Raw genomic sequence first — 23094 nt, forward strand, 5'->3', positions numbered from 1 at the left:
TGAAAAGTATTGTTTCTTGCGCGCTATACAGACAAAACACACCTTTCATAGAGAAGGAAACGAGAGAGTGCAGAATGTAGTGTTACAGTCATTGCTAGGGTGTAGGGAAAGATCAACTTAATGCAAGGTAAGTGCATTCAAAAGTCTGAGGACAGTGAAGAAGCTGTTCTTGAGTTGGTTGGTACGTGACCTCAGACTTTTGTATCTTTTACCCGGACTGAAGAAGGTGGAAGAGAGAATGTCCGGGGTGTGTGGCTGGCTGCTTTGCCGAGGCAGCGGGAAGTGCAGACAGAGTGACAGAAGATGATTACTGTCCAATGGTGCCCAGCAGAGGGAGTTCCTAGCAGCAGGTATGGCGATGAGGGAGGGAGACTGGCTTGCTACTGGAGTTGTTTCAGACACAGTGCTGCATTCAGTTAACAGTGACTGCAGCGGAGACGCAGGGATAGTAGCAGCGGTGGCGGCACAGCTGGGACACTGTCGCCGTATGCTGTATCTTACTGGCGCGCCGTGAGTTGTCTCCGAGCAAGTCTGGATAACCGGGATGACTGAGGTTAAAGCTCCGAGTGGGCTCAAAAACTCTTCCGAAGAATCCTTGATCAGAAGTCATATTTACGAGTACGAATATGAATATTACGAATGGGACGTTTCATTTGACGGGCTCAAAGCGAACAAGTGTAAGTGTTTCCATTCACACCGTTACCCCAGCATGGATTTTCTCAAACTAGCAAGAAAATACTGGGCAAACAATATATCTGCTGAGGTCTATAACTGAGGTTTCCCCGTCTTCATATCCAGACCAACAAGATGCAAAGAAACCCCACTATTCTCTGAGTGAGCTTTACCTTCTAAAACAAGATGATTCTTTAAATAACCTGGTTTGGGCAGAGTTAGTGATGTTCTCAAGTTATCAATAAATCAGCAGATGTTTCCAATGTAGTGGGCAGGGTAGGAAACAAGACATTTAAAGCCACAGTTTTCACTGACAGATTGAAAACATGTCCTTATTTTCTCCCTAAATCTTTGTTTTCAGAGTGTTGGGAGTGCTAGCCACAGTATGTTGAAGGGTTAGAATCAGGGTCAACTGTCAGGGCGGGAGAAGAATTTTCTTTGGAACTAACATGTTTCTTTTCCCCTACTTGGGATGCTCTGGTGCATCAGTATGTTTCTTCCCTACCATCTCCGCTGCTGGCGGCTATGTCTTCAGCTATCTCGACCCTGGTTTCTGGAGTCCCCCTGCCCCGCCCCACCCCGCCCCACCCCGCCCCACCTCACCCCACCCCGCCCTACCTCACCCCGCCCCGCCTCACCCCGCCCCGCCCTGCCTCGCCTCACCCCTCAGCCTCCCTCTCTCTCTCTCTCTCTCTCTCTAAAGTTTAAATTTAAAGTTTTTGTGAGATGTGACTATCATGGTTTAAAGCTTATTTATGTCACAAGTAAAGCTTACATTAACACTGCAATGAAGTTACTGTGAAAATCCCCTAGTCGCCATAGTCCGGCGCCTGTTCGGGTACACTGAGAGAGAATTTAGCATGGCCAACGCGCCTAACCAGCACGTCTTTCAGACTGTGGGAGGAAACCGGAGCACCCGGATGAAGCCCACGCAGACACAAGGAGAATGTGCAAACTCTACACAGACAGTGATCCAAGAAGATCAAGTGTAGTTGGATCTTGTTTGTCTCTCTTGTGGGGACCATGAATTGGATTCAATTGGAATTTGAATTTGGTTTTTGGAGCAAGCAAGGAACGGATTTGGGGTTGCCCGGTCGACTGTGAGCTTTGTGTTTGTAAGGATGGAGTAAAAATTTAAAAAAGAACCCTATACCTTTGATCAATTACTTTGCGTTACGCGCCCAAAATTTCCTTAAGTGACTTTACTTTGATAAGGATCTACCGAAGCATCTTGCAACATTTTAACAATGTTAAAAGTGCATCATGTAATTACATATAGATTTTCTCAACGCTATTGTTTAATCTCAATTTTTTTAAAGAAGCCCTTATTTTTAAAAAAAATTATTGAGGGATAGCTTGGTGGAAAGGGATAGAGATGAGGATTTCTGCCAAAAATTATGTTTGAAAGCACCTAGGATCTTTGTATAATATTTGCCCGTAATATGGTGAATGTTTATCACATCAGTGGGGAGTCTACCCACCAGGACAATTATCAGTGGTGTCTTTTGCAGTGCTGCTTCAAGGCATTAAAATCGTATGCAATGTGCTTTCTCGAAAGTGGCTTTGCAGAGCTCACCTTGCATTCTCGATGTAATTATTGAAAGATTCATTTTTGTTCTGAACTATTATTTTATTGGTATGGCTGGAACCAAATCAATGCTGCCAAATAAATAATGGTTGAATGTTTGAGGGAGTTCTCCTGATTGTCCGCTTGTCACCAGTTCTGATGCAGGGCCTTTATCTGTAAAGTTAACATGTGAATTAGGGGTAAAAAAAAAGTTTATTTATTAATCGCAAGTAAGGCTTACATTAACACTGCAATGAAGCTACTGTGAAAGTAGGTGTGGTAGTGAATCTGGAATTCGTTACTGCAGATGTGTAGATTAGATGTGTGGGGTTACAGGGAAAAACCTGTATTGGCGAAGGGGTGGGTCTGGTTAAGATGTTCTTTCAGATAGTCAGTGTAGATTCCATGGAGCAAATGGACTGCTTCTGCACTGTAGAGATTCTATGAGTAAGGTTTCAGGGCGGCATGGTGGCACAGTGGTTAGTGCTGCTACCTCACAGCACCAATGACCTGGGTTCAATTCTGGCCTTGGGTGATTGTCTGTATGGAGATTGCACATTCTTGTGTCTGCGTGGATTTCCTCCAAGTGCTTATTCCTGTACCAAATTGTGAAGCCTCTTTAATTGTCAGGAGCTGAGTGTTCTATTGTTGGAAATACAACAAAAAGGCATTTTTTTAAATAATATTTTTTATTTGTCTCTTTTATCTCCCTTTTTTAATTCAATGTTTCTTTTGTCATTTTATTTCAATTCTCTATTTTAGTTGACATTGAATTAATCATTGTAATTGACACTTCCTGATTGAGACTTTGTGCTGCTCATTGGCGATTCTTCAATCTGATTAGCCAAGAAGATGCACAGTTGATTGCTCTGTACACAAGAGTCCCAGATGCTTTGCAGAAAACTCAACACTTTTCAGTAGTTGGTTTACAGGAACTTCCAGTATAAAAGTTAATCAAAAGACTATACCCAAGTGCAGGTATAACAAATGTTCTTTCACTGCAGTAATGCTCATCTGCTGCTTTGTGATCCCATTGTGATGAACTTCAGGGGCACATAATTGTGTTCTGGCAAGATAATAAATGCATTTTAGTTACATTAAACCCTAGCGGTGCCTTGCATTGAGGTTTGAAAATACTCAGACAACTCGCATTATGATGGTCAGTTATCATATTGACAAATTCACTGGTCATGCCTTGAAAATCCATAATCGTACAACCATATCAATATATCTTTGCAGAAGACAATTTTTGTTATAGCTACATAATCCTACTTGTTCCTACATGGGCAGCTTAGGCAGCAAACACTACAATCCTTCATAAATGATAAAAGTAAAGCACTAATTATATTTGTAGTTTATTAAATGTAGTAATGCCAAAGTTTAATCACTTTTATTCATTTTAGATACTTATGTGCAAACTACAATTTCCTTTCCTTTGATGCCAATAGTCAATGCAGGAAAAACTACCAATTAGTAGCGGATATGAGTGAAACAATAAACACGTACTGATAATGAAGTGACATCAGGTCCTCAGATTTGAGGAGGAAAATCTAAATATGTAATTGTGTTTCCAACAGAAAATGGATTTCGATGCTATTTCTAATAATCTCGAAGTCTACACAACTCAAGAAACAAGAAATTTGTTCATGCTATCCTATTTACAGAAGACTCTGAGATATGAATCATAGAATCCCTACATGCAGAAGGAGGACAATTAGCCAATCGAGTCTGCACCGACTCTTTGACAGAGCATCTTACCCAGGCCCTAACCCTGTAACCCCATGTATTTATCTCGCTAATCCCCCTAACCCATACATCCTAACACACTAAGCGGCTCTTAAGCATGGCCAATCTACCTAACCTGCATGTCAAGCGTGGGAGGTAACCGGAGCACCCGGAGGAAGCGCACGCATGGAGGACATGCAAACTCCACAGAGACAGTCACCCAAGGCCGGAATTGAACCCAGGTTCATGGCACTGTGAGGCAGCAGTGCTAGCCACTGTGCTACCGTGCAGCCCATTCTAGAAGCACTTTTGCTCGGTCAGTCATTACCAAAGATAATTTCCAGTTGGAAAATAAATTATACAACAAAGAATTCAATTCCAGATTCCTTGGGATTACTAGGTTTGAGCTAAATCAACTTGGCCTTCAGGAATTCTACTTAGGCAGTCCCTCCAATTAGAGAATTATTCACACTCGTTCGATGGGTTTGGAAATGACTGATCAGTGCGCGATCTACAGACTCTGCCACATATGAGACAGGTGGTGCTTGAAGGGTTGAATAGGTTCATGCCTTGACTTCACTTCTGTATGTTCCCAATGAAAATTGTCGATGTATTGGTGTCTTTCCAAATGAGCCTTCTCCATTTCGGTGGGTCAAAATCCAGGGTTTCTTATGAATCAGCGGGTGTGTTTGACCTCTTCAGTGATGCTTTGAGGACATCCCTGAAGCGTTTCTGCTATCCTCCTGGGAGCCTCCTGCTTTGGTTTCCTAGTAGAGTAGTTGCTTCTGGAGTCTGGCATCAGGCGTACATGTCCTACCCAGCTTTTTAATGATTAGTCCCTCAATGTTGAGCACGTTGGCTTGGGAGAGGGCGCTGCTGTTAGATCTCTTTTCTTGCCATTGAATTTGAAGGATCTTGCAAAGGCACCACCGGTGATACATCTTAAATGCTTTGAGGTATCTGCTGTGGGTTGTCCAAATTTCTGAAGCATATAAGAGCACAGGGATCACTACTGCCCAGTAAACTATAACTTTATTTTTGGGGAATTGAGATCTTGGTTCTCAAATACTCTTTTCCTCAGTTGGCCAAAGGCTAACCTGGTACATTGGAGATGATGATGAATTTTATCATCTTTATCTACCTTCATCGAGAGGAGGCTCCCAAGATCAGGAAAATGTTCCACGTTCTCCAGGATCTCATTGTTGGTCTTATTTGACTGGGGGAGGTGTTTTGCTGTGGGAGCTGGTTGGATGAGGACGTTAGCATTCTGGATGTTTAGTGAAAGACCCATTTTCTCATATGCTTCAGAGAAGGAGTCGACAATGACTTGGAACTCAGTTTCTACCTCAGTGTGCCCATGATCACTGTGAACTAAGTCAGCCTGGCATTCAGGACCTACTAGAACTCACAAACACAGAGGGCACCACAGATAAAGAATGGGCAGCTTGCACAAACTAACAATGTGAAACTTGACAGAAAGATACAACTAGAGTCCCAATCCAGTTATCTTTCAAATCCGTGAGTTACTGTTGGGAGCAGACTCATAAAATGCAGTTCCATGCTTTGCTCTTCCTGTGTAAAGGGTGATCAAAGGTTTAAAAAAAAGGCATGGGGGAGAAGTGCATCTATAATCTATGGAGTTATCTCTTCGGATGATGGAACAGGCTCAGAAACTTTCTGACCGTTCATGCCAGCGGGATTTTCCCATCCTGCAGCAGTGAACGGAGATTCGGCTTGTCGTTAAATTCTCCATCTACGCTGCAGCGGGAGCGTTGTGTAAACGGGTGGTAAGATCGAGCCCATATATATCGGAAATTATTTCATCCTCACTGCATAACTAAATCAGATTAGTGCAAATCTTTTTTGATGTGTAATTTAGAGAGATGTTCCTTTAGCAATTGTTTTCTGACAGTGTATTAACTGGGACAGCACGGTGGCACAGTGGTTAGCACTGCAGCTTCACAGCGGCAGGGACCCGGGTTTGATTCCCGGCTTGGGTCACTGTCTGTCTGGAGTTTACACATTCTCCCCGTGTCTGCGTGGGTTTCCTCCGGGTGCTCCACTTTCCTGCCACCTTCTGAAAGACATGCTGGTTAGGTGCATTGACCCGAACAGGCACTGGACTGTGGCGACTGGGGGAATTTCACAGTAACTTCATTGCAGTGTTAATGTAAGCCTTACTTGTGGCTAATAGATCAACTTTAATATTTTAATAGCCGATGATGCATTACATCTAATTCTTATTCTCCTCCCCTAGATTCCATTGTAATAGCATTCTGGGTTGGCCTTGCTGTCTTTATGATATTTCTCTTCATAATTCTTATGTTGATGTCACGTTCGGGCTCCACACCTGCACAGTAAGTGAATTTCGTAACCCTTTCATGAGATGAGCTCGACTTTATTGAGTTTAGTTACAGTGATTGTTTGATTTGAGTCTTGTTAATGCACATTTCATTTGTGCAGTGACACATTTCTATAATTTCCTGAGTCAACTCCCATTTTAATGAGGCCTACGTCTGTCTAATTCTATGTGGGAGTCGAGTGGAATAAAATTAGATTGATGCTTCTAAAACCCTCTGACAGCTCAGCTAGTTAAAGCAACGAGTAACTTAGCTACGAAGGTCAATGCAAACGTTAACGCAAGTGCTAGTGTGACCATTGGCAGCTTGAATGAAACTAATTTTCGTCACTTAGAGTTTCTGATTGCTCACTTCACAGCCAGCCTGAAAATGTGGCACATTATAAAAATCATTAAAAATCAGACCTCCAAATGTATCTTTCTGTCAAGTTTAACAACCATATCCTGCTTTGTTTTTTTGTTAAACAGTGGCAGAAAACATCTCTCTAAATAATGTTATATATTACAGCTCGTCATTGTTAAATCTGGAGAGTGATAGGTTGTCTGGATGGACTAATGTGTTTATTTCGCCTGTAACGTATTCTTTCTGTGGGATCGTCCAAAATGGCTTCAACAATATGCTCTCAGATAATCTCCACATCTCAGATAATTAACCATAGTTCACGGGGTACGATGGGTATCTCGCCCATTAGAGAGCGACAATGGGTTAAATAGCTGGGGGGCGGGGGGCAGGGGGGCAGGGGGGGGGGTGGGTGGTGGGTGGTGGGGGGGGGGGGGGTGGAGAGAATCATTCCGCATGTGACATGGCAAGGAGGCAGGCTTTTATAAATTACTACAACCGGTAACGGGACCTATGCCATTGGCATCATTCTGCACCATGTTTTAGCAGCCTGGCCAACTATCTAACCCACCTCCTCAAAGAGGGCTCAGAATTATTGATCTCAGCTCCAACATCTCAACTGAAGCAAGATTTTAATGCAGGTAAACGCACGGCAGTAGTGGTTAGCACTGCTGCCTCACAGCGCCACGCACCTGAGTTCGATTCCCAGCCTGGGTCACTGTCTATGTGGAGCTTGCACATTCTCCCCGTGTCTGCCTGGGTTTCCTCTGGGTGCTTCAGTTTCCTCCCACAGTCTGAGAGACGCTGGTTAGGTGCATTGACCATGCTAAATTCTCCCTCAGTATTCCCAAGCAGGTGGCGGAGTGTGCCGACTAGGGGATTTTCATAGTAACTTCAATACATGTTAATGTAAGCCTACTTGTGACACTAATAAATAAAAGCAAAAAAAAATCATGAATATACAGTGAAAACACCCTCGGCCAATGACTGCTCTTCCTCTCCTGAAACATGATTTCCCTGCTGGAATATTGTTGGTTATGTGTCAACTGTTTGCTGGCATCTAATTTCAGTGGCCATTGCTCATGTATGTATTGACTAGTTTACCTTCAGTGCTTTCTCAGTTAAACCCAATCTTTCTGACCCAGTACAGTACCAAACATGCCTAAGTCATTGAAAATCAATGGGAATCCCTTTCCTAATTAAGAGACAATGAGGGCCACTGTCTAATTCCCACTCTTGTTCCTGGTGAGATCAACTAACTCAGCAGTGTCGAGGGTTTGAACATGTTATTTTCCTAATCAGCATGGCTGAGGTGCTTACTGTCTTAGCCAGCTGACTCATTGGTAAATTTTTAAAATTCATCTCAACACAGAAACAGAGAAGGAGGAATAGGCCATTCGGCCCTTTGGACCTTCTCCACCATTCATTTTGATCTTGGCTGATCATCAAATTCAATATCCTGATCTCACCTTCCCCCCCCCATATCCCTTATCCCTTTAACCCCAAGAGCTATATCTAATTCCTTCTTGAAATCACAGTGTTTTGGCCTCAACTACTTTCTGTGGTCGTGAGTTCCACAGATTCACCACTCTCCTTATCCTCAAACTATGACCCCGAGTTCTGGACTCCCCCATCATCGGGAACATTCTTTCTGAATCTACCTTGTCTAATCCTGTTTCAATTTTATAGGTTTCTATGAGATCCCCTCTCACTCATCTAAACTCCAATGAATACATTCCTAAGAACCTTAGTCTCTCCTTATATGACAGACCTGCCATCCCAGGAATCAGCCTGGTAAACCTTGGCTGCACTCCCTCTATAGCAAGGACATCCTTCCTCAGATAAGGACACCAAAACCGCACACAATATTCCAGGCGTGGACTCACCAACACCAGCTCACATTTCCATAGCACTCCTAGTGTTGAAAAATGTCTGAAAACACTCGGTAGAAGGGTAATCATAGAAAAATGAACATCAAACTGAAAGAGGAGATAGTAGAGGAGTGGCTGAAAGATTGGTCAAAGAGATGGGATTTGAAGAGGGAGTGACTGAAAGATGGTTAAAGGCAGAGAGGTTTAGACAGGGAATAAAACTTGAGAGGTAGGCAGTTAGGTGATGGCACGTAGTGGAATAGTGAAGTGGTCAGAGTCAGTGGAACATAGAGATCTTGGAATAATTTGGAGAAGATTATAGGAAAGAGGACGGGTGGGATTATGGAGGCTTTAAAAAACAAAGGTGATCATTTGATATTAATACCGCCAGGGAACTGGGAGCCAATGTAGGTGGCAAAGTACAGGGGCGATGGAAGAGCAAAGCTTGGAAATGGCGGCAAAGTTTTGCATGATCTGAAGTTTATCGACATTTGAAGAAGGGAGATTGACCAGACAAAATTTAGAATATTCAAGTGGAGATATTACAAAGACATGGATGAGGTTTTATGTAGGACCCATGTAGTTTGCAGACAGGGAAATGGTCACCCAATCAGTCAGGATTGGAAGCTAAGTTAAAGGCTATGCAGTGAAGGATATTTGATAGCAGTGGCATGGTAATTGACCATATAGAATCATAGAATAATAGAATCCTGCAGTGCAGAAGGAGGCCATTCAGCCCATCGAGTCTGCAGTGACCACAATCCCACCCAGGCCCTATCCCCAAAACCTCATGCATTTACCCTAGCTAATCTACCTGACACTAAGGGTCAATTTAGCATGGTCAATCCACCTAATCCGCATATCTTTGGACTGTGAGGGGAGCACCTGGAGGAAACCCACGCAGACACGGGAGAATGTGCAAACTCCACGTAGACAGTTACCCAAGCCAGGAATCGCACCTGGTCCCTGTCACTGTGGGGCAGCAGTGCTAACCACTGTGCGACCGTGCCACCCACTTTTCTTTTACTGATAATAACTTAACACTGATTGGATACTATCAATAATATTAATTGTATACTGAGATTTATTTCAAGGGCTTTTGACTGTAACTCAGAATGAGTCATTCTAACCTTGAATAGATCTGTGTTGAGGTTATGCTGTGTACAGTTTTCAGCACTCTTATCTTCGAAAGAAGGTTCATGCCATGGATAAGGTTCAGAAAACAGTGATAAGGATGGTTCCCCAATTTATGGCTTTAATTTATGAGGAAAGACTCATAAAACTGGAGATGAAAAACGCAGAAGTGGAATGAGGCAGGGTTTAAAAATGCTGCCAGCAAGGACAAAATCAACAGGGACAAATTTGTTAACTTAAGCCTCGTGTACAGGTGTGTATGGCTTTGGACAGTGCCATACCGAGTCACTGAGCAAAGAACAAAGAAAATTACAGCACAGGAACAGGCCCTTCGGCCCTCCAAGCCTGCACCGACCATGCTGCCCGACTCAACTAAAACCCCCTACCCTTCTGGGGACCATATCCCTCTATTCCCATCCTAATCATGTATTTGTCAAGAGCCCCTGAAAAGTCACTATTGTATCTGCTTTCATTGCCTCCTCTGGCAGCGAGTTCCAGGCACCCATCACCCTCTGTGTAAAAAAAACTTGCCTCGTACATCTCCATTAAAGCTATGCCCCCTAGTAATTGACTCTTCCACCCTGGGAAAAAGCTTCTGACAATCCACTCTGTTCATGCCCCTCATAATCTTGTAGACTTCTACCAAGTCGTCTCTCAACCTCCCTCGTTCCAATGAGAACAAACCAAGTTTCTCCAACCTCTCCTCATAGCTAATGTCTCCATACCAGGCAACATCCTGGTAAACCTTTTCTATACCCTCTCCAAAGCCTCCACATCCTTTTGGTAGTGTGGCGACCTGAATTGAACACTATATTCCAAGTGCGGCCTAACTAAGGTTCTATAAAGCTGCAACATGACTTGTCAATTTCTAAACTCAATGTCCTGGCCGATGTAGGCAAGCATGCCATATGCCTTCTTGACAACCTTCTCCACCTGCGTTGCCACTTTCAATGACCTGTGTAACTGTACACCCAGATCCCTCTGCCTATCAATACTCTTAATAGTTCTGCCAGACTGGGATTTTCCTGGGAGCTGTTTCTCGGTCAATTTGACTTGACAGAAGTGAGGCAGAAACTCCAGGAAACTTTACTGGGTGTGAAAACTAGCTGGTAAGTGAACAGTCCAAATCAGTATGTATTTCACTGCACCCTGTCAAACGAAGCTCTGTTAGTCCTCTTGTGGGCAGATCTATATGCAGAACATGCAGATAGTGACAAGCAGGGCCAACTTTCTTCAGGGTAGAATCCTGTGCAGAAGGAGGCCATTCGGCCCATTGAGCCTGCACTGATAACAATCCCACCCAGGTCCTATCTCCGTAACCCCATGTATTTACCCTGCTAATCCCCCTGACACTAAGGGGCAATTTAGCATGGCCAATCAACCTAACCCGCACATCTTAGGAGTGTGGGAGAAAACCGGAACACCCGGAGGAAACCCACGCAGACCTGGGGAGAACATGCAGACTCCACACAGAGACCCGAGGCCAGAATCGAACCTGTGTCCCTGGCCCTGTGAGGCAGAGATGCTAACCACTGTGCCACCATGCCGCTCATGATGTCTATTCTTTTATATTAATACATAACAAATTTCCTCACTCTTGCTACTGTGCAATTGGTCATGATGATCATGTTTAGGGACTGAATAATTTTAAATTATAGACCTCAAGTACTCTCTGTAATCTAGCTGGTTATAGAAACACATTTTATTATGAAGGTAAATGGGCATGTGTGACAGTTGATCTCTTTGATGATACACCAAGTAGGGCCATTGCGCACAGTGAGGTCTGGGGAAACTGACCTCAAATAAGGGCTGACCAACTGCAGAAAGGTAGCGTTTCTCACACTCCAGCTCGAGCTGCAGAAAATCCTCAGGGCAATAATACCAGACCCGGTTAAAGTGAATAGATAGCTATGTGAGCTGAACCTTTCCCGAGACACCAGAACTGAATCTTCACCCAATTACACGGCAATTCTCAGTCACTCATCCCTGATGACATTTAAACAAAACCCATTCTGCACAGCAGAGTTTACAGAAAAGAATCCAATTCTGAGTAGTAGACTCGAGCATTTCAACCTAACTGTTCAACACCATATGATGTTTTAGCACATCTGTGCAATGGCAACTAGCCAAGGCGGGTAGATGGAGTTAAGGTACAGATCAACCAGGATTGAGTGGCCTGCTACTGTTCCTGTCTTCCTATGTGCTAATCCTACTAGCCTGCAGTGCTGAGCATGATTTGATTGTCTAAAGGAGGTGTCTGCTTAGTCATGCTGCCCTGAAGGATGGGGATCTCGTTCATCTGTGACTCCTGCATAGCTTAGTTCTCACCATGACCTTCACCACCATCCTTCTTTGCTGCTCATGGTCACGGTAGATCATCAGAAGGTGGAAGGTGAGTGTCAGTGAACATCACCCTCTTGGGATTAAGGAGTGGGGCAGGTATGTTTGGCAATGAATTGTGGCAATGTAGTGTTTGATAGAGAAACCAAGGCGACAGAGCTGGTGCTGAGTTAGTAACTTAAGTTTATCTATTAGTCACAAGTAAGGCTTAAGTAACACTGCAATTAAGTTACTGTGAAATTCCCCTAGTCCCGACACTCCGGCGCCCGTTTGGGTCAATGCATCTAACCAGCACGTCTTTCGGACTGTGGGAGGAAACCGGAGCACCCAGAGGAAACCCACGCAGCTCAGCACCTCCCATGGAAAGGATTGCGTGCTCCCTTATGAGTTGCCTAACCTTGTTCAAAAGGAGATGCTGGGTTTATTGGTGGAGAAATGTAAAGCTGGAAGTTACAACAACAACACCAAGGGTGGCACAGTGGTCAGCACTGCTGCCTCACAGCGCCAAGGACCCAAGTTCAATTCTGGCCTCCGGTGACTGTCGGTGTGGAGTCTGCACATTCTCCCCGTGTCTGCCTGGGTTTCCTCTGGGTGCTCTGCTTTCCTCCCAAAGTCCAAGAATGTGTAGGTTAGGTGGATTGGCCATGCTAAAAATTGTTCCTTAGTGTCCCAAGATGTGTAGGTTAGCGGGATTAGTGGGCTAAATACATGGAGTTACGGGGATATTGCCTGGGTAAGATGTTCTGTTGGAGAGTCGGTGCAGACTCGATGGGCCAAACAGCCTATTTCTGCACTGTAGTGATTCTATGATTCTATAAACTTCCATTTGTCTGGCACCTTTAACGGAACAAAATGTTCCCAGGCACTTCACATGCATATTATAAAATAAAATGGCACCGAGTCAAAAAAAGAGATATTAGATCAGATGATCAAAAGCTTGTCCAATGATACAAGTTTAAAGGAGTGTCTTAAAGAAAAAAGAGAGGTGGAGAAGGTTAGGGAAAGAATTGCAGAGTTTAGGCAGACGAAGGCATGGCCAGCAATGGTGGGGTGTTACATAGTGGCAATTGAGGCATCAGAGAGGTAAGGTAATAGAAATGGGGGATGTGACAATGTTAAAGTGGAAGAAACAATTATACATATCAAATGTGCAGTAATGTAGGTGTGTAGCCATTGAGCACAAAATGGAATTGAAAGCGGCCTCAGCCAGAGAACACTGATTCTGAAAGTGTGGCTTTAAGTCAGTGAAGGTTGTGCAGATTAAACTCAGCAGGTCTGACAGTATCAGTAGAGAGTGAAACAGTTAGCATTGCGAGTCCATATGATTCTTCGACAGAACTGCTGTTATTTTAAATTTTCAGCATCCGCAGTATTTTGCTTTTATTATAAGGTTGGTGCTGGTGCCTAGTGGTTCTAGGAAGAAGTCAAAGAGGTGTTTGCATTATCAACTTACAGAAGCTGTGCAGTGTTCTGCAGTCCTTGGGGTAAGCAAGCTGGCAATCACTTCTCTTCGGGTAAGGTCAGTGAAAATAGGTTAGTTGTCTTGTCTTCAATGCCTCTCTCCATTCTTTTTGATTTGATTTGATTTATTATTGTCACATGTATTAGAATACAGTGGAAAGTATTGTTTCTTGCGCACTATACAGACAAAACATACTGTTCATACAGAAGGAAACGAAAGAGTGTAGAATGTAGTGTTACAGTCATAGCTAGGGTGTAGAGAAAGATCAACTAATGCAAGGTAAGTCGATTCAAAAGTCTGAAGGCAGCAGGGAAGAAGCTGTTCTTGAGTTGGTTGGTACATGAACTCAGACTTTTGTATCTTTCTCCCGATGGAAGAAGGTGGAAGAGAGAATGTCTGGGGTGCGTGGGGTCCTTAATTATGCTGGCTGCTTTGCCGAGGCAGCGGGAAGTGTAGACAGAGTCAATGGATGGGAGGCCGGTTTGCGTGATGGATTGGGCTACATTCATGACCTTTTGTAGTTCCTTGCAATCTTGGGCAGAGCAGGAGCCATACCAAGCTGTGATGCAGCCAGAAAGAATGCTTTCTATGGTGCATCTGTAAACCTTGGTGAGAGTCGTAGCTGACATGCCAAATTTCCTTAGTCTTCTGAGAAAGTAGAGGTGTTGGTGGGCTTTCTTAACTATAGTGTCAGCGTGGGGGGACCGGGACAGGTTGTTGGTGATCTGGACACCTAAAAACTTGAAGCTCTCGACCCTTTCCACTTCGTCCCCGTTGATGTAGACAGGGTCATGTTCTCCACTATGCTTCCTGAAGTCGATGACAATCTACTTCGTTTTGTTGACATTGAGGGAGAGATTATTGTCACTGCACCAGTTCACCAGACTCCTGGCATTCATGTGAATTTATATTTTAAAAATATGCAAGTCATTTAAGTAGCAAATTAATAAGCTGAGTGGTCTGTGGTCTGTTGAATTCTATAGGTTGAACAGTGGAATTAAAAGGTTGCACCAAAGTTTTTTTTAACTTATTCGTGGGACATGGGCATCCCGAGTTGCCCTTGGCAGGCAGTTGAGAGTCAGCCACATTGCTGTGGCTCTGGAGTCATACGTAGGCCAGACCAAGTAAGGATGGCAGATTTCCTTCCCCAATGGACATTAGTGAATCAGATGGGTTTTACTGACAATCAATGAACGGTTTCATGGTCATCAGTAGATTCTTAATTCCAGATATTTTTTATTGAACTCAAATTCCGCCATCTGCCATGCTGGGATTCAGAACCTGGGTCCCCAGAGCATTAGCTGAGTTTCTGGATTAATAGTCTAGCGATAATAGCACGAGGCCATCGCCTCCCCTCTAATGTGTCATGCTGGTTTAGCTGCTTGCACTGGTTGTACAAAGAACAAAGAACAGTACAACACAGGAACAGGCCCTTTGGCCCTCCAAGCTCGTGCCGATCATGATGCCCTAACTAAACTAAAGAAAAAACCTTCTGCCCTTACTCGGTCGGTATCCCTCTATTCCCTCCCTATTCATGTACCCATCCAGATGCCTCTTAAATGTTGCTAATGTGCCTGCTTCCACCACCTCCCCTGGCAGCGTGTTCCAGGCACCCACCACTCTCTGCATGAAAAACGTCCCTTAAACTTTCCCCTCTCCCCTTAAACCTGTGCCTCCTTGTAATTGACACTTCCACCCTGGGAAAAAAGCCTCTGACTATCCACCCTGTCTATGCCTCTCATAATTATGTAGATCTCGATCAGGTCTCCCCTCAGCCTTTGTCTTTCCAGAAAACAATCCTAGTTTATTCAACCTCTCCTCATAGTCAACACCCTCAAGACCAGGCAACATCCTGGTGAACCTACTTCGTACTCTGTCCAAAGCTTCCACGTCCTTCTGGTAGTGTGGTGATCAGAACTGCACGCGATACTCCAAATGCGGCCTAACCAAAGTTTTATATAGCTGCAACACGATTTGCCAGCTCTTGTACTCAATGCCCCGGCTGGTGAAGGCAAGCATGCCATATGCCTTCTTAATCACCTTGACCACCTGTGTTGCCACTTTTAGAGAAACACCCATTAATTCCACCCATCTTCACAGTGAAGGATATGTAAATGAGCATACCTCGGGAATGTCCGTACTTTTCCAGTCAGAGGTCAGATATAACACCTTTGTCCAAGTGCGCTTCTCGGCCTTTTGGCTAAGATCAAGTGTAGTATGGATTGGATGCTGCACTTGGTTGAGGTCATTAGGTTACATTGAAGCTTCATATGTTCCATATGAAGCAATTTTTAAAAGCGGCATCCCGACCTTTTGGCTAAGATGCAAATAAGCTCAAGTCTTGGAGGAGGAACCTCCCCCTTCTCCAATCAGCTTGGCTCATGTAGATCAGGCCCAGGACAGGGTGATTTGGTCGCTCGCCCTGTCTTGTCAGCCTGGATCTGAAATGTCTCAACTTGTTGAGACTTTTGAATTGGATTTGATTTGATTGAATTGGAAAAGTATATTAAAAAAAAGTGTCAGTCACACTAAGGAAATTCTGAGCCACAATCTTGCAACTGCGAATCACATGGCTTTAGCATGTGTCAATCAGAAATCAAGCAGGATCTCCACATACATTTGCTGGAATTGTCTGGCCATTCACGCCCCGCCGCGAGCGAGAACGGAAAATTTGGTGCCCAGCCAAATCTCCATTCACTGCAGCGGGACCGGAGAATCCCAGATGTGGGTGAGATCGGAGAATCCGGCCGATTTTTTTTTAGCAGCCACAGAACTGTATCATTTTGTCTGCTCTGCCTTACAGCAGCACAGTGTCACAGTGGTTAGCACTGCTGCCTCACAGCTCCAGAACCCGGGTTCAATTCTGGCCTCGGGTGTATCTCTGGGCCCGATTTTACCATTGAGTTGCGCCTGTTTTCGGGAGCGGAAACTTGGTAAAGTCAGGCGTGAGGTGAGTAGCACGATCCGCGACCACCTCCACATCGGTTCCCCTTTACCAAGGCCCGAAAATGGCCTCAATCTGAAATGGGCCCGAAATGGCCGTGATGGCCATTTAAACGCATTTGCATGCACTTCAATAGACTTAATGGGCCCAACTTTACCGGAACTTCCCCCTTTACCACCGCGTTCGCCAATCCAGAATCGGCGCAAAACAGACGTGCTCCATAAAAGTCCAATTTGGGCGCTCCATCAGTGAGGGTTAGTGAGGAGGTAAGTGCTTAGTGTCCCACAGCTCTCTGCTGCTTATGTGGTCCTTTAGTTGCAGCCATTTAGCTTCTTGGGACGGTAGGGGCTCTGCGAATATGTGTGTGGGGGGGTGGGGGGTTGGGGGGCTGTTGCTCAGCAGGGTCTCCGATATCTGATTTTCAGCATGGACCCGGGTCTCAGCACTAACCTCGGGTCTTGTGGATGCTGCTGGGTCCTAGTGTAATCAACACTCTTCCACCTGAAGGATGTGCACAAAGTCCTGGCAAATTGCACTGCTGTGGAGATGCCGGCGTTGGACTGGGGTAAGCACAGTAAGAAGTCTCACAACACCAGGTTAAAGTCCATCAGGTTTATTTGGCAGCACAAGCTTTCAGAGCACTGCCCCTTCATCAGGTGAGTGGGAGTTGTGTTCACAAACGGGGCATAAATAGACACAAACTCAATTTACAAGATAATGGTTGGAATGCGAGTCTTTACAGGTAATTACTTTGCAAGGAGCTGTGATTCTGGGGAGCATGTGGGTGTGGGAATGGTGGGGGGTTTGTGATTCTGGGGAGCATGTAGCTGGAGGAATGGGCAGTATGGACAATGACTGTTGCTGGGCTCGGGGCAAGCAGCATTCGTTAACCTCTACATGTGTTCCTCTTCATCTCCAACCACTCCCCACCCCCCCCCCCCGCCCCCCAGAGTGACAAGATGGCTTTTGCGATGCAACCAATCGATCTTGCTGTTCTTTTGGTTGCTGCTGGAGCTGAGGAGGAGGAGCAGGAGGAAGAATTACGGGCCCAGGAGGTCCAGGCCTTACCACTTGCAGGAGCAGAGGGAGACGACCACCAGAGGCATGAGGTGGCTGCCAGCCGCCCAGAGGGGGGTCTTGAGGAGAAGGAGGGAGCAGAGATTTCAGCAGTCCTGTGCACGAGCATCACTTGAACAGATGTCGGAAGCCGTGTGTTGCCAACGGCTCCGCCTCTGAAAGGAGACAGGGCCACATCTGTGCCACCTATTGCAGGACCTGGCACCTTGGGGGCACCAACTTTCAGTGGCTGTCAAATTGACGGCCGCTCTGAACTTTTATGCGACTGGCTCCTTCCAGACCCCTCGCAGAGATATTTGTGGCATTTCCCAGTCAGCTGTGCTCACCTGTGTCAAGCAGGTCACAGAAGCCCTGTATGCCTGGGCTGGGCAGTACACCAAATTTAACCTGGACCAGGTCCATCTGGAAGCCCGGGCTGCAGGGTTCGCAGCCATTGTGGGGATGCCTAACGTACAGGGGGCCATCAACTGTACCCATGTCACTTTCAAGGCCCCGCTGCAGAATCCACGGAGATTCATCAACAGAAAGGGGTTCCACTCCCTGAATGTCCAACTGTTGTGTGACCACAATATGAACATTATGCACATCTGTGCGAGACGCACAGGCAGCGTGCATGACAGCTTCATTGTCAGGAGCTCGGACATCCCAGAGGCATTTGAGGAGGAGTCCAGGCTGTGGGGGTGGTTTGTGGGTGATATGGGTTACCCGCTTTGGACATGGCTGATGACGCCTGTGTGGAGGCCTGTGACTGAGGCGGAGACCTGCTATAATGAGGCCCATGTAGCCACCCGCGCGATAGTGGAGAGGCGCATTGGGCTCCTCAAAATGCAATTCCAGTGCCTGGACCGCTCTGAGGGAGCCCTACAATACAGCCCAGTGATCTCTTCCCGCATTGTGGTGGTGTGCTGTGCCCTGCACAACCTGGCACACCAGAGAGGTGATCTTTTGGAAGAGGAGGAGGAGGAGGACATGGAGGCCGACCAGCCTGGTGTCGCTGGGGAGGAAGCTGCCCAGCAGGAGGTGGAGGAAGAGGGGGAGCATGCCAAGCAAGATCACCCAGGCGCTTGGGGGCTGGCAGCTTGAATGAGACATGCGAGGGTGGCCAGGCGGTTCAGTCACTAGTTGTAGGCTCTGATCAGAACTGCAGGGTTTCAGGCGCGTTAGGCCCCACCCACAGGCTTGTGCAGTGTGATTCGGAATCACTGATATTTTTCAGGCAGAGTGCAAATGGGGGCGCCTGAGAACGGGTCTAAAAGTCGGATCTGAAACACTCCCAGTTTCAAGTCCGTCCAGCACTTAGAATCAAAATGGTAAAATAGGGCCTTCTGTGTGGAATTTACATGATCTCCCCGTGTCTGCATGGGTTTCCTCCGGGTGCTCCGGTTTCCTCCCACTGTCCAAAGATGTGCAGTTTAGGTGGATTGACCATGCTAAATTGCCCCTTAGTATCCTAAGATGTGTTGGTTAGGTGGATTAACCATAGTAAATGCGTGGGGTTACGGGGAGAGGATGGGGAGAGAGCATCTGCATAAGATGCTCTGTCACAGAGCCGGTGCAGACTCAATGGGCCGAATGGCCTTTTCTGCACTGTAGGGATCCTATGATATCAGTCTGCTTAGGTGAGACATATGTGTGCGCATTTAGGTATGAAGCTTGATGCCTTTGGCTGTTGTAATTTTCCTACATCATCACTCCTTACTGTGTGCCTTCTGCATGACAGAAAACTTACTGAGTAAACAACCTGTAGCTATGACAGGAGGCAAGCACATTGTAGAGAGGATGTCAAACTACTGGGGCTATACCAACCACCCTGTGGATATGTGCTTGATCCTAGCAGATGAAATGGTGATTGTCCCCGTTTCTGCTGTCCTGGATGTCAGGGATAGGTGAAAGATCAGGAAAGATTGACAAAGATGCCATGGACACAAGGAGTGTTAATGGCAGTGTTCAAGACTAAAGAAGGTGCTCATACTGGCATAAAGATAGAAGGATGTTGTTATATATTACTGTGGTCAGCTCACTTGTACAACAAGATAAAAGGATGTAAAGGTTGCCACATGGTGGGTTACTTAACCAGTTAGTCGAGCTTTAGGTGTTGCTTGCTTATAGTCCAGGATGGAAGAGGGAAAATCCCGTGAATGCCTCTGATGGCATCAGTAAACTTCAGATGACTAATCAAACAGAGATGCATTGGTTTACAATATATAACATCCCTCCCCCTTTACTTCAATAGTACAACAATGAATTTTAAACATTAAGTATTAACACTTATCCACTATGAGCATAGGTTACATTGCCAACTATTATATACATATATGTACAGTTAATACGAGTCTTTTTGGTGGATGTCGATATCGTTTTGGTAAGACGTGACGCTCTGGAGTCTTATCTTCAATACCCTCAGCAGTCTGTTCTTCACTAATATCAGGTACTTCATCTTGTGAAGTTGCTTCCTTGACGGTTTCCATGGATGTTGGTTGTTCTATCAGAGTAGATTCTGAACTCGGTTCTGTAGTCATCCTTGGCTCAGAAATTTTACAACCTTGCGTGTCTGACGTAAACCTTTTTGATACAGACTCTGTAAGTTCTCTCTTTGAATGGATGGTATGGTGCAGTCCTCATGTGCTGTATACTGTTGCTCATAAGGGAATCCACAAATTCCTTTGATGTAAATTGTAATCTGTTATCAATGGCTAGTTGTTTGGGCTTTCCAAATCTTGCGAATAACTCACTAACTTCGCTATGGTTCTCTCCATCGTGGTAGATTTCATCATCATGATTTTGGGCCATTTTGAATGCACGTCAACTGGGACAAGAAGCATGTATCCTTCGATCGGTCCCCCGTGTATTCTCTGCCATAGTTGTTTTGGTCATTCCGACAGATAAAGTGGTTGTAGCGGTGGAGTATTTTGTATTCTAGTGCAGGGCTGGTTTTGCCCCACTTTTCCTTCTGTTGTGAATCAAGTCCCAGGCACTAGGAAAAGCTTCTTGCAGGGTCTTTCACTCTTACCACCCCTTTGTGACCTTTGACCTTTGTGCAGTTGATCCAGGATTCAGCTTCGCAAACCTGGAGGGAAGATTACACTGATTCCCCAGAGCAAAACTCCATTTTGGACAGTTAATTCAAGTTCACTTGTGATATAAGGTCTAAATTCAGCCTTCTTCCTTTGTTGGGCCAGTGATGTTTGTCTTAAGACCATGTCCATAACCTTCCCTATCAATGAATCATTTCCATTATGCCTTTGCGCCTGAGGCAATGTATTTGGTACACTCTTTACCTGGGAAAAGTAAAATATGTTGATGTAGCTATCCTGGGATTTGATTTTGTCCTAAATTGACAATCATGATAAGGCATTGGAGTTGGCATGTTGCTCTGATCTCCTATACTTGATATCAAAATTATGTGCTAGTAGTATTAAAGACTATCTTTGGAGATGACTTGCAGCTAATGATGAAATTCCCTTGTGTGGACCAAATATGGTTGTCAATGGCCTAGGTCGGTTAACAAAGTGAAGTGTCTCCCATACAGGTACTGGTGAACTCATTTGATTCCCAAAATTATGCTCAGGCCTCTTTCTCAAGTTGAGCATAATTCTGTTCAGTGCTTGATAAAGATCAGTGATGAATGCTATTGGTCATTCTTCCCCTGTTGGCATGATATGCGAGACTGCATCCACCCCCTAGGGCGGTGTGTTACATGCTAGCTGAACTTTCAACTTTAGGTTAAAATGGACCACTACTTCAGATTTCTTTAGCACGTCTCTAACTCCTTTGTACGCACTTCACACTCTTTCGTCCAATTCCATTGTTGGGTAGCACACATTAAGGTACTAAGTGATTTCAGTTGTGTTGCAAGATTTGGAATGATACTTTATTTATTCTAAAACTGATTGCAACTGTGACATATTCTGTGGTCTTGGTGACCTGAGGATTGCTATCTTTTTCTTTGGTTCTTTATGGAGGCCATCTTTATCTATTGCATGATCTAGATAACTGATTGACGATTTGAAAAATGAACGTTTTTCTTTCTTCACATGAAGATCGTGTTTCTCCAGATGCTCCAGTATTTCTTTTTCTAAGTTTTGTATCTTTTGTATCCAGATAATATTGGACACCTTTGAGATCACTTAGGATTTGATCCATGGATTTTTATAGTATGGCCACTGCCGACATTATTCTGAATGGTAGGCGTTTATACTCCTACAACCCTTTGTGAGTAACAATTGAGAGCAGTGGTTGCGTCTAGGTTGCCACTTTCATTTGGAGGTCTGCTTGGGGTAAGTCTATGTTACTGAACTGCTGACCCCTGGACAATCCAGCAAATAGCTCCTCAGTTAATGCTAACAGGTACTGCTCAACACACAGCACTGGATTTATTGTCGCCTTGAAGTCACTGCCAATTCTCATAGAACCACCTGGTTTAATGACAGAGTGATTGGAGTTGCCTAATCGCTTGTGGTTGCACATTCAATCACTCCATCCTTTATTAGTTTCTTTAGTTCCACTTCTAACTTCGGTCTAATTGCGTATGGCCCAGTTCTTGCCTTTAAAATTCTAGGGGTGCTATCAAATTTGACCTTGAGTCATGCTCTGACTCCAGCCATGGACCCTAAAGTATTCTCGAACACCTTCCTCCACCTCTCTAAAAGTTTTTGTTGTGTGTTCTTGTCATCAACCAGTTGGTTAACTGCTTCCCAGTTAAGCTTGATTTTGTTTTCCAAAGAGTACAGGAAAATTGCCTTAGACTATGTGCAGAGGCAATTCTGCTGATTAACCATTAGCTTCTACTTGAACCATGACATATCCATTCAGTGGAGCACCCTCCTCAGTAAAAGCTTGCAGGATGACATTTGATGGCTTTAGTGGTAGATATTTGAGCTTCTGACTAAATCTGAGATGAGATGATACAGCTGCTCCTGTGTCTACTTCCCTCTTCACTTCTTCCCCGTTTAACTTTGATAAACCCAGAACCTTTGATACCCCTTTTATGGATAGGACACCTATTTTAAGTTCTTAGATGTTAAAGTTTATTTATTAGTCGCAAGTAAGGCTTACATTAACGCTGCAATGAAGTTACTGTGAAATTCCCCTAGTCGCCACACTCCGGCGTCTGTTCGGCTCAATACACCTAGCCAGCACGTCTTTCAGACTGTGGAAGGAAACCGGAGCAGCCAGAGGAAACCCACACAGACATGGGGAGAATGTGCAAACTCCATACAGACAGTGACCCAAGCCGGGAATCAAACCCAAGACCTTGGTGCTGTGAGGCAGCAGTGCCAACCACTGTGCCACCGTGCCACCCTGGAAGGATCAAACGTCAAAGTGAAGAGGAGGCAGTTCGGGGAGGAAATGGGAGATGGTTGATATGGTATAGGGCATGAGAGGAACCACAAATGTAGGTGAGAAGAGTCTGGACAAGGAGAGAAGGAATAGAGTCAAATTAGGAAGAAATGAATTTAGTGAGGCAGGTACAGGCTGAAACCATGGTCTGCCAAGACAGTCCTGTTTGTGGATTTTCAGAAGGAGGTAAAAGTGGGCTGTGATTGGTGAGTGACTGTGAGGTTGGAGACAGTAGAGGGACAATTTCTGGATGGGATGAGATC

General features: G+C 45.0%; 1 protein-coding gene across 1 annotated transcript in view; it reads left to right on the forward strand.

The window, feature by feature from the left end:
* The first annotated feature begins 379 nt into the window (after window positions 1-379).
* Window positions 380-23094, forward strand: part of LOC144506183 (uncharacterized) — a 45269-nt gene continuing 22554 nt past the window's right edge. Inside the window, exons 1-2 of the mRNA XM_078232034.1 lie at window positions 380-677; window positions 6222-6321. Of these exons, the coding sequence (XP_078088160.1) occupies window positions 545-677; window positions 6222-6321 (233 nt within the window). The 5' untranslated portion in view covers window positions 380-544. The remainder of the gene's footprint in view (window positions 678-6221; window positions 6322-23094) is intronic.

Source organism: Mustelus asterias, chromosome 17 (assembly GCF_964213995.1).
Source record: "Mustelus asterias chromosome 17, sMusAst1.hap1.1, whole genome shotgun sequence".
NCBI lineage: Eukaryota > Metazoa > Chordata > Chondrichthyes > Carcharhiniformes > Triakidae > Mustelus > Mustelus asterias.